Source organism: Empidonax traillii, unplaced genomic scaffold (genome assembly GCF_003031625.1).
Source record: "Empidonax traillii isolate 1590-97213 ecotype Southwest subspecies unplaced genomic scaffold, ASM303162v1 scaffold83:size2986645, whole genome shotgun sequence".
NCBI classification, from domain to species: Eukaryota; Metazoa; Chordata; class Aves; order Passeriformes; family Tyrannidae; genus Empidonax; species Empidonax traillii.
This window is the reverse complement of record NW_020955276.1, coordinates 1,467,441-1,483,858: the sequence shown is the minus strand read 5'-3', so window position 1 is coordinate 1,483,858 and position 16,418 is coordinate 1,467,441. Positions and strand designations below refer to the sequence as shown.

The 16,418-nt window shown below is 35.0% G+C and overlaps 1 protein-coding gene across 50 annotated transcripts in view; it reads left to right on the top strand.

Moving 5' to 3' along the window:
• The window catches only part of PTPRD (protein tyrosine phosphatase, receptor type D), a 1,139,994-nt gene that overhangs the window by 916,541 nt on the left and 207,035 nt on the right, over window positions 1-16,418 (top strand). For 27 of the 50 annotated variants that reach the window (XM_027881087.1, XM_027881084.1, XM_027881074.1 and 24 more), the window contains one exon: window positions 14,077-14,222. In XM_027881087.1, the coding sequence (XP_027736888.1) occupies window positions 14,077-14,222 (146 nt within the window). Of the gene's footprint in view, window positions 1-14,076; window positions 14,226-16,418 lie in introns of all 50 variants that reach the window. The other 23 variants (XM_027881066.1, XM_027881067.1, XM_027881080.1 and 20 more) reach the window with 1 other exon arrangement.

Below are 16,418 nucleotides of genomic sequence, written 5' to 3'. Positions count from 1 at the left end.
AGATAAGAAAAAAATTGAGGGCACAGTGGAAATGTTCTCTGGGATGCGATCAGAAAACGTAAGAAATAAGTCCTGACTTCGATCAGAAAGGATTTAAATTCTCAGATCTGAGAGAACAGGGGAGGCTCAAAGTGTGAATCAGATAAAGAACTCAGTACCACATCGTATGAAAAGAAAATGTGCTAGTGGATTGTGAAAAAATTTGACATCCAGTTGTTACAGGAGATTTGAACTTGGAAGTCACCAATATGGAATGATTAAAAATGTGCACATAAAATCTCATTTTAATGGTGACAAAACTTTTTAATGGGCAAGCTTTGTAATGGATTGCAGAATCAAGGGATCACAGTGTGTAATGCAGTATGGATTGGTATGGGGTGGGGGTTTTTTTGGGTGAGAAATTATAATGAAGTTGAAAAATTTGATTGTTCAATACTTTTGTCAGTTTTGAAGTGCTGTGGCTACTTTAACTGTTAGGCAGGCAGTGTAGCCTGATATTCCAAGTCCCAATCCCTCTGCAAGGTCCGCGTAGTTACTTTGGTGCCTGCTTGAGGTATCTGTGGCTAATGGTTAATTGTACTGTCTTACCTAAATTAAAACTGGCTAGAACATGTGTATATGACTGTACTTGCAAGATTGACTGCAGTATGGGTAAACTCAAAGGTGAGGGATGTTTTGACGCTGTTGAAAGTGTTGGAGTTTTTTCCTGGTGCTATAAATGTGCACATGTGTAGGTTAGCTTACTGCACTCAGAAACAAAACCATTTTCTTTTTTTCCTGCTTTTGTTTGCTTTGGTAAGTCATATAATCAATCTTCTAAGTTTTGATTTTTTTTTTTAAAGACGGATGATTTGTAACCTTGTTCTCAAAGCAAGATTATTTCCTTGAAATAATAATAGTTCTTAACTATGGAAGTGAAGTATGTCCTTTTAATATTCATTCATTCATGGCTAGGCTTCGCGAACGAAGATTTGAGAGGGGCTCTACCCACGCTTGCTACAAGCGCGCTGATGGCTAAAAAGGCCAATGCAAAATAGACAAGTCCGGTTGCAGAAGGCACAGCAGAAAGACTCCCCAGGCGATATCGACGAGACACGATTCTTTCTGCATTGTCTTTTCTCCTCGAGAGTGATCCTGTGTGTGTTCTCAAAAGCAGCAGCAGCGTTATAGATGGTGTGTCTCCAGCCCTCCCGATTGGAGGCCAGAATAGACCAATGGTGGTGATCGATATGGCCAAGGCTGAGGGATTGTTTCAGGCAGTCCTTGTATCTCCTCTTTGGGGCTCCTCTCTTGCGGCAGCCAGCAGCAAGTTCCCCATAGAGCACGATCTTAGGGAGGCGATGGTCCTGCATCCTGGAGACGTGCCCTGCCCAGCGTAGCTGAGTTCTCAACAGCATGGCCTCAATGCTCGTGGCTGCTGCCTGTTCAAGGACAGACGTGTTGGTCACAGTCAGTCCAGTGGATGTTTAGGATTGTACAGAGGCAGCACTGATGGAAGTGTTCTAAGAGACGCAAGTGGTGCTGGTAAATGACCCATGATTCAGATCCATATAAAAGAGTAGACAATACAATGGCTCTGTAGACACTGGTCTTGGTACTTCTCTTCAGGTGTTTGTTTTGCCACACTCTTTTACGGAGTTTACCGAAAGCTCTGTATATTAAGCTTTCACAGATTTTTTCTTATTTTTTTTAACTGAAATTATGGTTGTACCTGGTCTCGTATACACTATATTAATTCCTTATCTTAGTGTCTAGGTATATGGCGTATAGCTTTTTGTCTCTAGGATGGGAGAGTTGCAAATATCCTATTACTCTTGTCCTAGTAACAGGGTACAACTGTGGAGAAGCTGCTACATCCAATAAGTAAGAACCTTCAAAATAAACACAGGCGTAGTTCATAATGTTCCTAGCTTCTGATATCAAGTAGAATGTTTCAGGTTGGAGTACCTTGACCAGTAGAGATTCCTGCATTAGGAAGAGTGAGGACTGTGCTTGTATCATATTATATTCCTGTATACCCAGAAGTAATAAATAATCAAAAAAGAAGACCTTTTATTTGTGGTGGTGTTATGATATAGACTGCTAGAAAAGTTCAATATTTTTGTATCAACACACCATACTGCTGTCTACTGTGAAGGGAGAAAGCACGCAAAGATTTAAACTTTTTATTCTGATTAAGATAAGATGTGTTGCTGGGGTGAAGGCCAAACACTTAAAAAGCCGAATCTGGTACTTTAGGTGGGCTGATTCATGTCTCTGTCAATAATAATTTTATATTGATTATTCTCCCACTTTCCTTTTGTTTTGGTACCCTATATTGTATTACACTCCTGTTATTACAGTGAGAAGTAAAGAAAAATTAAAAAAGATATTGAAGAGGTTTTGTTTTGTTTTGTTTTGTTTTGTTTTGTTTTGTTTTGTTTTGTTTTGTTTTGTTTTCCATGGAGTTTTTTGAAAGCTGTCTGGTTTTAAAAAAGTATTTGTTTTAGAAGAGGGAGCATCAAAGTCTGACTTCTCAACTAATTAGAATTTATTCCAATTCTGTGTTACAGCTTTTGACACAGTAATAGGCCAAATTATTGAACAACCAGAAGGCATTCATTGAAGGAACAATACACATAGTAATTGATTTTTGTGATTTATGAATACAGTAATTCATTCAAAAGGTTTTACTAGTATTTTATGCAGGGGATTGCATGTTAAGGAACATAAAGATAAAATTAAAATTTTCCAGACAGCCCTTGAAAGCAAGCAACTTTTATACATACTGTAACCGAAGCTGTGAAACATTTTTAATTTTTATTAAACATATGTGACTGACTGGTGATATATTAATAAGTAATGATTTTATTTTTACTCAGATTTTTACTTCAGTAGATCTGAGATTCATCTTGGTTTGGATTATCCTTCTGCCTTTTTTTTTTACTCTTCTTTTTGTAGTCTTTCTATAAGCAGATTATAGCTTTGATGATGCACTGCAACGATCAATCATAGGCATTTTCTAAATTTTGAATATGCCATAGTTTCAGACAAATAGAAATTTGAATTTATAAACAGCAAACCCAAGTTCCCAGTTCTCTTCAGGAAACACTAATCCATTTTCAAGTATACTTTCAAGAGTTTGCCAAAGCCTGATGTGGAAAATACAGTTTTCTTAAATCTGTAATTTCTGTAAACATGCATATCCATTAGATCTAAACATGTCTATATATATTTACTGTTATCTCTTTAAAGTGAATATTACAATTAACATGGCTGCTTAATTAAAGCATTCAATTCTGTGATTTAAATGGACACGCACAATATTAATTATATACCTCTGAATTTTAATTATGATGCAGTGTGATATATTTTGCAGAAATAATTTATTATCACTTCATAGAAGATAACCTTTGAGAACATACCTCTCAGTGTCAGAAAGAGCAGTTCTTATTCAGTGCGCTTGTGCAATGTAAGCTCATTTCCTTAGAGGACAGAGTGTTAATTAAACCAACGTTTTTCAATACTGATATGCAGAGGACTGCAATTTTCAAAGACTAATAAGTTTTCCAAATAGATACCAGTTTTTACTGACACTCTAAATTTAGATTTGAGTGTAGTTTGTTTGTTTGTTTATTTTCATTTCCTTTGCCCTGATAAAAGTGTCATTGGTGTTATAAGTAGATATGACTTAAACTGGAACATTTCATTCAATGCATGAGCACAAATCCCTACACAAATTTTGTAAATATAGTGACAGTAACCACTATAATACTCCTCCCATGTTTTGCGACATAATCTAAGTAGCATAATCCTGGAAGTAAGTAAATTGAGACATGGAGACTAAGTAATTTGCCTGAAGCTAAACAGCAAGCAATTAACAGAGATAGGATTAGAATTACAAAGTTTTGGCTCTCAGCCCTCTTCCATACAGGAGCCAACTGCCACTTTCAGTGTTTTTGGCTTCCAGTTTTGTGTCTTGAGAATAAACTTCAGTAAATTCTTTATCTTGTTACTACTTAGATATGAACTAAAAAGGAAGCCATTACTAGGATTGATACCATTTTTCTGGGGTTTTTGTGATAATTGGGAAGAACATATTTGCCTGTGAAAGAAAATGGAGAGTGAAATCCTTATTGATGGTTATATTTTAGTAATCTTTTCATTTAAAGATGGGCATGAATTGTGCTTTCCAGTTACGATGGAGATTTCAGAGTGAAAATCTCTATGACAGGGCAAATGTAATTTTTTAAAAATTTATTTTAAGACAGAAATCTTTAATGTGTTCTACAAAAGTCTTATGTTCTTTGAGTATCAGTTATATGTAGTGTTATGATTTCTTAGGATTTCTTTTTTTTAAAGAATAAGAAATTTATGTTAAAACAGAAGAATTGAAGATATCATTAGTAATATATAAATGATATAAAGATAAAAGATATAAATGAGATAGGCATGGCACAGCATTGTGGGTGAGAATTATCAACTTAGCTGTATTTTTAACCACTGAAATTTATATGAAAATCACTGAAGTAACATGACTAATCATGCAAGATCCTTGTAAAGCAAGTGCAGTGCTGCACCAACATACAAGGTATCAAATAATTGTGCTCTTCAGTGATTTTAGGTAATAGATGACAGACTGTTGTTGCTTGATGTGCTATTACAGATCAGAATTAAAACAGAAATGAACTTGTGGTAAGGAAACGTTTACCTTTATGTGGTGATGTGTTTATTTTGGTTGTTTTTCTCCTATTTTATAAAATTTCTGATCTGATAACATCTTTATTTTGCATACCTTTATATGAGGTTTTATTTTTCACATGCTTGAATATATATCATATGCTTCAGATTTATGGTGGCATAACTTTACTGGAGAGAAGCTAGAGCAATTTAGCTCCTGTAGAACTTCATAGAGGAGATGCAGTTTTAAGTACAAAAGCGCACCTTATGAGTAGTATTTTTTGCATTGCATTGTCCTTTCTGACAACAAAATGTGACCGGTAGTCATAGAAGGACCTATACACAGTAGGACACTTGTATGTTACTGAAAATATACATTATCAAAAATACTGCCAGTGTAAATACATTCCAATCAGTCCTTTTATGTCTGCATAGCCATATCCCAGAGCACGCTCCTTGTACTGTGTTAGCCATACTGATGTATCGTAAGTGACTTGCAGGCAAAGAACTGGGACAATCCACTGGGGCCTTTAGTCACTGTATCTTTTTTAATATCTATAAACAGTTTTCTGACCTAGTTTATAAATGCCTGCTTGTGCATTAGGAATGCATTATCTTATGGAGCCTGTTAACCTGTCTCATAGAACCTCTGAAAGTGGGCTGCACTGTGTAGCTCACAAAGCATTGCTGGTAAAAGGTATATATGTATATATATATAAGAATATGTTCTGTCTGCTTGGCTGGACATCTAATTTAGGTTTCATCTAATTGATTACTTGTAGGCAAATGGTAAATGTTGTTTTAAAACTAATAAAGGGTGGTGTTTATCAAGTTTTGGGATGAAGTAGTTCCAACCTAGTGAGAAGGAAAGACTTGAGTCTCTGCTAACTAGTAGGGGAGGCTTAATCATTATTTTATAGAAAACTTAATTATATAGTCTTTTTCTTTTTACCAATTTACCTGCATAAATTATGCTTATGACAAATCATGTCATTTCTGAATGCTGTTTTGCAAGTGGAAAGTTATCTTGGACCCCTTTAATGCCCTACACTGTATGTGTTCACGTGGACTGTAAGATTTGATGAGATGCATGCACCCTTCTGCTTGAATAGGAGTTACTAGAATTTGCTTATATGGGTGCCCTGTCAAGCATTAAGACTGAGTAATATTAGTATGTAGAGTGAGTATTATGACTAGATAGGTGATCTTGCTTTCACAGTTGCTGGTCAGCAGCTTACATGTGCTGAAATGGCAAAGTGTGCATTTTGTTGTGTTTGGATAAATAAATGAGGGGAAGTTTCATTCAGTTGTTACAGTGCCCCAATTTTATGCTTACTCGTTTTGGTACCTTCATTTGAGGATTTCAGTAAGACTGAAGTGCCTCTGAAGGTCATCTCTCCAGTCATAACCCAGATACTCTGAGTCCCTAATTGAAGCCTGTAGTATCTTATTATTCCCATTTTTCTGTTAGAGCAAAAATCTTCTGGAAGGAGATCGGCTTACCTGGCATTTTAAAATCCACTGCTTCTACTTTGCACACTGAAAAGGAGTGTCAGCTCTCAGTTACCAAATAATTCATATGCAGTCTGCAGACATTAAAATTTGAAAAAGAAGCAGTAGAGAGCTTTGAAGCGGAATTTCCTTTCGTTAAATTAGTGAATATGACAAGGTTATGTAATATTCCTGGGGGATAAAGTGGTGCACGTCACTAACCTTTTAGATTCAAGAGGCTTCATGCTTTTCATTTGCTACTGAAGGAAGGCTTAGTTCTGGATTAACTAGCAAGTTCCTCTTTCTGACTCAGGTAGATTAAACCCCTCCCAGCTTTGCATATACCATGTGTGATAAATTCTGTGTATACACACAAATCTACACCTATTTTTGTTTTGTATTCTGCATCTGAAAATGTGCTGATTTATGACTTAAAGGCATGCGTGGAGTTGGGTTAATAGTGATAAATAGGGGGTTAATAGTGTTGGAATTCCTATAGGAATGGGACAAAAAAGAAAAAGTGAATTCTTGCCCTTCTATGCATTTACTGCTTAATTTGTGCTATACCTGCATCTTTCAGTGCTCAAGTTAGTCAAATATTAGAATCCAAGCATCCTGATTCTCCTCTCTTAAATTAGTGTAAACTAGAATTTTTGTGCAGAACCAACTGAAGAGATACTAAAGCAAATAAAGGGAGATTTAGAAGCAGATGTATAAAAATTTCATTTACTGTGGAATATATAAAAGAAGGCTGAAGTTTGTGCTGAAGTTAATGTGCGTGAAGTACTAGCAGCTGAAGCCGTGTACCCATCTTGGGAACTGAAAGCAAGAGGAGACGTGTGTGGGAGCGTGTCTGGCTTTGGGAGGCTTCTCCTTTGTTCTGATCATCCATGAGATTGACTCTTATGAGACTGTAAGCCCTTCCTTCTTTTTAGGCTTAGCACAGTATTGCTCCGATGAAGCAGTAGTTAATGGCTGGTCTCAATTTTACACTAAATGTCCTAATAATTTTTTATGAAGCCAACTTAAATTCTTACCAGGTTGCCTGCAACACGTCTAACAGAAAAAGCCCAGCAATAAATAATTCTTCCACTTGGTCCTACTTAGAATATAAATGTACTGATATTAACAAAAGGGTTTTTCATGGGTTTTTCACAGAGGTTCTTCATATTTATGAAAGCCTTTTTCTTTCTCTGAGTTATTATGAACTATAAATGAGTGTGTGCATGTGTGTGTGAATGATACTGCTTGGCAAATAAATGTCTCCTGCTGTCTGTGTTGGTTCGTATACCTCCCATGTCCCTAGGGCTCAGGTAATTTCTCTGTAAAAAAGCATACATAATCCACAATGAAACGGGTCAGAGCTTAGAGGTACAAATTAAGAATCTGCTATTTTAACATTAGACCTTTTTGAAAATGTAACCTAGCTATTCTTCTTGTAAGGCCTTACTTGTAAGTCTGTAATTTGATTTCATATTTCAGGGAAGAATGGACCTAATGGTCAGCCTACTAAACTGTCACTGCATTGCAGGAAATTCGAAAACATAAAAGATAGGCTTGACTTTTTATATTTTCTGCAAGAATCTACAAGTGATAATATTTTATTTTTTTGAGCTGCTGACTAAATCTGTAGGGTGGATATGGTCTGGCAGATTAATGGCTTGGAACTGGAGATGACTGCTAAATTGGAGAAAAAAGCCCCAAACAACCAACCAGAAACCTCCTTCAGAAAAACTGTCCTTTATTCTGAGTGCTTTTGCATTTAGAAGAATACAGAGAAAAGGTGGGGAGATAAGTGTTTTGATTATATTATGAAGATTTTATGAGAATTTTCAGGGCTGAATTTTTAGGAGGATGCTGTGATGCTTGTAAAGGGAAATAGCTTGGCTTCCTTCACCCAGGATTTGGAAAACCTGTCTTTGTATCTGCAAATAGGTTTTGTGAACAAAAGGGATCAAGGTTTTCAGCTGGACTTCACTGGCATGGCTGCTTTGCATTTAATAGTTTAGAGATAGAAAACTGATAATTTTCATTCACAGGATAATAAAATTGTTTATCTGCTCAGAGTATGGTGGGATTTGAAGAGTATGTTGTTACTGTTCTTCTTGCTGAAGAATGTAAAGCAGGTGCAGTTTTAAGAGGTTCACAATGAGAAACAGGAAAATTTCACCGGCATATGACTGACAGAGCAAGAGCCTTTAGGAACATACCACTTGTTAATTTAGGAATTTCTTTATACAGATTTCATGAATACAAATTATTGCTTGTCCTTATAGAAACAAAAACTAATTAACTTTTTCACATAGCCATTTTGCATATTGCCTGTACATGTGGGTTAGAATTAAGGTGAAACAATTGCTTATAACATTGATCAGTCTAACTGATGTCACAAATTATGACTAATGAGTAAATTAACAGAAAATGCTGTGAGATGAATGTGCTTTGAAAATTCCTTTTAAGAAATAAATGAGCACAAAAAGCTTTTCTATTATGTACTATATGTGTGAATATATATGTATAATAATTTTTTAAAATATTAACTCCTAGAGTAATTGTGAAAATAATAACTCATGTAATTTGTAGTGTATCAATACAGTATTAGTCTGAGATTACATGCAACATTTGCCTTTCTTATGAGGATAGGAGCAATCACCACCTTCACCGTTATTGAATGTGAACCAGTTTATGGCCTGTTTATTTAGATTATGCAGCAGTTCCTGATAAATCTGTGGGATGCAGTGAATGCTGCAAAATAGGAAACAGGGTGAATAAAGGGTTTGAGGTTTTGGTTTGCTTTGGTTTTCGGTTTGTGTTTGTTGTTGTTGTTGCTGCTTTTTATTCTGTTTGTTTGTACTTCTACTCTGTGTCAGAATTTTCTGAGTATGTAATTCAGCACGGGAAGAATTACTTCAGAGTTTTTTACTCAGAACTAGTCCAGTCACATATCCCTGAAACTCAGATCCCCATCACTGAAACTTGATGTCGCTAGACCTGTAAAATCTAAGGGCTCTTCATTAAGTGAAAATTATTATTTTAATGGTATGTGCGAAGTATTTCAAAGTGCATGGGCACCTGCCAGACCACATTGATTACTCTGCCTTCACCCTTCATTGCTGAATCTTAGCTGAAAATGTTTCAACTGTGATTATCATCTTCCAACTTTTATTGCTACAAAACAAGTCTTTACAACCAAAATGGTTACTTTACTTTTAAAGGAGTCTCCTAAAATGTCAGTATGTGATAATTTACAAATGAGGCATTTGAAAGTCTAGCAGTTTTAATTTTTTCTGAAATCTTTGTTACTTTATTTACCTTTGCTATGAATGTTTACAAAGGATGCAATAGAAAAATAGAATAATTTTTGGCAATTTTTTTTCTGACTTAGAAAACTTTTTCATGTTTCAAGCATATGATGAAGTTGAATTATGATATAGCAGGAATTCCATTCACTCCAAGTAGAGAGTCTAGAAACAAATGTTTTAAGGTCTACATTATATATCTTGTCCATCATAAGTCCACATGCTGAGCTTACTGTACTGGCACTGCAGAAATCCCGTTAGCTTTCACATTATCTTTAAAGAAGATGAAGTCCTATCCTCATATTCATCTTTTCATGAGAGGAGTATGTCCATGAGAGTAGTTCTTAGGAGCTATGGAAAGAAGGGGACTGAAATTGGAATTTCAAAAGTATTTTGTCAGACATTTTATTTGAGTGTAGAGGAAAAGTAGTACAGATCCTTAAAACAGAGCACAGAGAACAGAATGGCAAATTGAAAACAGATAATTCCATAACATGCTGAAATGTTAGTTAATTCCATTCATTACTTTGGAATTCTATTTAAACTTTAAAAAGGCAATGTAGAGGTGCAGAAGAGAAGAAAGAGATATCTCATGTTTGTGCCAAGCTATTCAAATATTCCTACCCAAATGAATTATTTTAGTGTCTTGCTATAAATATATTTTATGGAGTCTTGATGTGCAAAAAAACTCTGCTTCTTTCTGGATAGTGTTAAAGTATGTCCATCTGAGAAGTTCCTGTACTCCCTGAGGGGACAGCTTGACTGTTGAAGCAGTAGCCTACCTAACTTCTATGGTTTTAAACTCCTTAAAACAACTAAATAAAAGATCAGTGTATTTAAGATGAGCTAGCAATAAGTTTAATTTTCCTCCATATATTAGAGTGTAATTTGCAGTAGTTCAGTAGTTGTCACTTGAGCTTCTCAGGAATCCCAATAAGAAGTGCCTTCCAAGTAGCAGAGGGTGGGAGCCCTCAGATTCTTGGATGATAAAGCTTATGGTACTCTTTCTAAGTCCGAGCTGTGGGTATCTTACACTACTTCTTTCTCCTTAACAAAGCAAGGTATCTAAATTCAATACTGAATGTATCTACATTCAATATTGGTGTGAATATCTGAGATATATAAACAAGCCGAAACAAATAAAACTTGGGTGTTTTGCATTTCATAGCCAATAATGCTGCAATTTTGATGATGCCCACAAGAGAATGCAAGTCCAGAAATAGGCACAGATTTTAAATTAATTTCACTTCTTTATTTTAATTATACTTCTATTATTTTAACTGCAGCTTTACTGAGATGTTACCAAGTGGAGTTTCAAAAGTGCTGGAAGACTGTGTACCATATTGGTAACATATTACATCTTATTTTTTTGGCAGATTTAATTGCACCGGAAGGTTCCCATATAGATTGTTGCTGTGCTTAATGAAGTGTGCTGTGGAGAGTTTTTCTTGGACTGTGCACTGCTGTTGTTAAGGGAGATTGAAAATAGTTAGTTGTCAGTTCTCAATCAAAATTGCCCTCATGTTAATAAGCACAACTGTGTGTGCAGTTTAATTGTGTTTGCTATCAGAGTACCTAGCAGCTTAGGTCAGAATCAATGTCAAGAAACTGACAACATTAATTGTGGAGATAATTTATGTCAAACCTTAATTAACAACCTTTATAAAGATAAAGGAAACAAATAATACTTTTCCTTTTTGGTTCTGCTGGGTTATGATTTCATATACCCTTAGACTGATGGTGATCTCTGTGTGTAAAAAGATGAACATGTTGATTGAGGAATGAATAGATGGACTGCATACCTGTCTTTCTTCATGGCTGGCTGGCCGGTCACTATCAGACCAAAGTCTGACCATCTCTTGGCCATAAATTAATTTACCCTCACAGCTTAAACGTGCAGACATTTTTATCTTTCTGGTGGTGCTGCCGAGCCTGAAGTGGAGAATTTAACTGGTTTTCGAAATGGCAGTGTTTCCACAGGAGTTTCTTACTTATGTAAAAAGAAATTTTGACCAGCTGCATACCTAATTTTTTTCAGCTAGGTTAGGATCTAAGTGAAACACAAACACATAGTTCAATTCCACACTGGATTTTGAAACTTTTTTAATGATGTAGACAATATCAGTCTCCACATACAATAATGTGGTCTTTATATACAACCTTAAAACCTTGTTTATCTTGAAATATGTCTACAAATTAGAAATTACATCATTATGTACAACTGCACTTATCTTTTGCCCCTAGTGCTTTGTAGTCCTTTTTTAAAACACTTGTTAGGTAAGGAACAACAGCTTTACTAATTGTTGACTCAGCAAAAATTAATGTAGGACTGAAAAAATATTGTTGTTCAGGTAGCATGAGCCATGTTAGGTTATCAGCCCTATTTATGCAACTCCAGTATATAGATATATCTCTGCAGAAACTAGTGATTTTTCTAAGGAGTCATGGCAGTTATAATCCTTTACCAAGTTTGGCCCAGTTCTTCATGAAAAAAGTGTCAGAAAACTGTTTGGACCTCTAACATGAATTGTTTGGTGGAAAATTTTTAGTTTCACTTATTGCTGTTTGCACTATTTGCTGCCTATGAGCAATTATTCATAGTTACTGTGTGCTGTTGGACTTAAGTGTTTCTCTTTCACTGGTTTGAGTTCTAACACTGAATTTGAAAAACGTCAAAAAGAAAAAAATGAAAAGAAAATGGCAGCACGTCATTTTTCACTTGATGGCACACAGTCACAACTTGTGCCTCATAATATCAGTATATCAGATTCAGTCATGTCTCTACATATCAGAGTGCTGAGTTAATACACATGTAGAGAGGGGTTCAAAGATAGCAGTTTTGGTAAAACCCAGATGCTCTTCGTCAGAATACATTTCTGTATTTTCTGTGGTCCAGACACAGTATCTGTTACTAGGGGAAGTATTTATAGTTTCTTGCTCTAAGTGTGTTTTGTTTGCCATGGTTTTGTTAATTTTTGACATCAGAGAGTTCTTTCATAATTTTTTTCCATGGCAGTTGTGTCACACTGTTTTGCTGTGCTCAGATTTGCTCTTGCATTTGGATTTAGGTATATTTTCACCAGGAAAACTAGAAGAGTAGATAGTTCAAGAACCCTTGAGCATTCTGAAAAGTTGAGAAATAAAGAATTTTCCTAATATTTCTATAAAAAAAACCCCCTGCAGATTTTCAGGAACATTATAGTTTTATTGCATTTTTAAAAAATACCTTTTACATAAGGGATAGGTTAAAAAACCTCCTCATTTAATTTTGTAAACCTATTACAATCTGCATTCTCTCATATTTAATGCAGCAACATAACATAAACCTACTTATTTTGTTTTATAGTAACTACCTCATACTTTCTTGGCATTGTTAAATTATCTCAAGATTTCTTACAGTGTTGCATGCATGCATAATTGTAGTCTGCTGGGTTTCTGTCGTTAAAATAAATATGCTGACAAATATTGCCTGTTGAAAGACCAGTTTAGCAGAGTAAGGGGTTAGACATCAGAACTGAAGGGCAGCAACTTAGAAATGAAAACTAGCCCAGTACAGGTACACACCTGTACCTAAGAGAGGAAAGTGAAGAAAAGGGAAGAGGCAGTAAACATAAAGGAGCTGACTGCTGATATTTGAAGATGAGACCAAAAATGAATTGCAACAGTGGCTATAGAGCAACTGCTGCTGAGAAAGACTATATAGCAAAGACTTGGATGTTTTATCATTTATTGTCCCTAAGTTCATATAATTTATATCAGCATCTGAAAGTGTATTGGATTTTGAAAAATACTCAGCTAAGAAGAAGAACGGTTTAAATATTTGCAGCAATTCTTCAATATTTTTTTATCTGGTTATCTATACTCTTACAGATTTTGATACTAAATCTTTAGAAGTTTGAAGTTTGTTCTAAGTTTTAAAAATTTGTCTCAGCATAAGACTGATAAATTACTTTTAATTATGTAGTAACAGAAATAAAAGGGAAGCAAATAAATAAAAATTAAAAAGTCTTTTCATACTTTTAAAATTATTTCTCTCTTCTCTACTGTTGTTGCAATAGTTAGATCTTTCTTCAGTTCTTCTTTCTGACAGAGTAGAATTTGGAAGTGAGCAGGAGGTGTACATGAAACTGTGCCCATGCATAAATCTCTCCTCTGTTAAAGTCCTTTCTGCGTGGACTCTTAATACATAGTAATTTACCTCCACTACTGAAAACTTACTTACAAATGCTTTCTCCTAAATGTCACTGATTTTAATGTTTTAAAAGTGAGAATCCTGTTTTCATGACGTCCTGGGATCATAGTATCAAGTAATGAATCATAATATTCCATTTGATTGATGAGCTCATTTTGCAATAGAAGTCAAATTGGATTTTTTATTTATAAGGGTGATAAAATGTAATGTGTGATCCTGCTATGCTGATTCTGTCAGATTTCTGTCTTAATATAAATTTCACTAGTAAAATCTCTAAGTACTTTCTTGACCTTTTAGGGTTTTTTTAATGCTTTCTCTTGTAGTGAATTCTATCACTAGAAAAACAAAGCATTCCTTCTTTTTAAATTTTTAAATCTTGATATGGCTTATGCTTATTGTTTAGATTAATTTCTTCAATGTTTTTGATTTTTTCAGCACCACCAAAGTTTACAAGAACTCCCGTTGACCAGACAGGGGTTTCAGGAGGAGTTGCCTCTTTCATCTGCCAAGCCACAGGAGATCCAAGACCTAAAATTGTCTGGAACAAAAAGGGAAAGAAAGTCAGCAATCAGAGATTTGAGGTATTAGGTCCATTGTTCTGTTCCTCTGAAAAACATTTTATTCCAACCTCACTTCTAATCCCAGTATGTGTGCTTTATTATCAGTGACTTAGCAAAATAGGAATGAATATCAGGGATAATTTGGGGGGAGCAGTCTTGTGAAATTTTTATTTTCTGAACTGGTTATGCATAGCACCATTAAACTGCTACTGCTGCTTTCCAAACTAACATGATCTCACTGAGGAGCTCTGAGGTGCCTCTGTTCAGTTTGCTATCTTATGAAGGAGATGGTGGGGTAATCCCTTGAGCAGTGATTGCTGTCTCCAAAGAGCAACTCACTTCCTTTTGTGACAAAGTGCACAGAGCAGGCCTAGGCTTCTGCCGCTTCTGCTGCCACCACTCCTTACCGCTGTTGCAGAGAGAGATGAAAGGGGCATTGTGGTTCCTGCTGCTGAAGAGGAAAAACTTGCTTCCTTTTGATTCTTAAGAGTAAATTAGGAAAAAGCCTTAGAGAAAGCTATTTCTCTCCACATCATTCAGTTAAAGGAGACAGTAAAAGTAATCTGTTCAGAAGATTCTATTTATTTGGGGGGAAATAAAAACCCAGATATTATTCCCTCTTGTAATGGCAGGAATAATTACTGTCAAATGCGGATAAATCTTTAACATGAATTAAAAACACAGAAAATGGGCATATGCTTTTACAAGTAGATACCAAAACTGGCACTAAGAGTGTATAATTTTCACTATGTCTCTTCACTATTTTCAATGTTAAGTAAGAGACTTCTGTTGTCTTAAAAATGACTGCTTAGAAGATTACTAATTGTATATAAAACAGATGTGATATGCATCTTATAAGCAAATGACCTAAGATATTGGAAGCTGAAGTCCTCTGTGTTAATTTTCAGTTGTATGTGTGAAGATTGCTTGTCCTGCATTTCAGGTTAGATTTATTTAGAAGAATTGCATTTACTGTATAAACTAAATTTTATTTTTATTTTATTTTATTAACTTTTTGATAAAAAAATATCTAGAGGCATTTGAATTTGTTCATTAACCAATACAATTACTTGCTTGTGTATTTACTACAACATGAAAAAATAAAATCATGAACTTAAATCTTACCTCCTAGTGCCAAAGACTGTTTGCACTTTGCAGAGCATATGCAGAGATGTAATTGGCTAGAAGGATTAACACAGAAATTTTACCATAAATTCTATGCAATTTATCCTGTTCTCTTCACAGAACTTTCACTCAAAATGAATTCTAAACAGAGAAAGATTGGACATGTATATGTTTACTGTGTTTTATTTTGCATTATGTCATGGTTAATTAATTTAATGTATTTATTTCCTATGGTATGTATGTAACTGTTTCTAGAGAGAATCAGTAAAAATGCAGTAGTTTATTTCCATAAAAAGTATTTAAATATAACTATTAAAACCCCCTTAAAAGGTTTTAAAAATGCCTTTAGTGGACTGCTGAACAAACTTTATAGCCAAGTATGGTAGAATATATTTCAAAGAAATACATGATACTTGCCAAGTGTTTTATAATTTTTATTATGACCACTGAGCAGATCAACTATAAAGTTTGCAGAACACATCAATATTTTAAGTAGCATTCCTTCTGCTTCAAATTAGGGCCATTATTTCATGACGTAGAATCTCTAAGTAAGAACAAAACAACAGTAGAAATGAGATTCATAAAAGACACTTGAAACATTTGGCAAATAAGAAAAGTCTGCGATTATCAGCTGCGTCAATAAGAGAACAATTAATTTGACTTATTTTCCTCTTTCACAGTAATATTTTGTATATTTCTTTGAGTGTGATTAGTTAATAATACAAGACATCAAATTGTTTTTTCCTGGACACCTGTCTTTATAGAAGCCTAGTAAATACAGCTGGAAAGGACTTCAGTGGGACATCCGATCCATGTGCTTTCCCAGGGATGCTGGGGGCTACTTTTTTTTTTATCGTCCTTCAATAAACTTGGACAGTCTGCTACAGTTTTTCATGAACCTTTTCATGATTATTTTTCCCACATGTGGAATTTGAAATTTTTTGCTGGAACTTGATGTAGGTAGCATTTGGGGAACATTTCCTCACTCTTGACTGTATATTTGAAGACTATTATCACTGCTTATTCTTGGTCACGGACTAATTCTCACAACTTAGTTAGCTATAGAGAGCTGTAAGTTGCTTCTGAAATTAG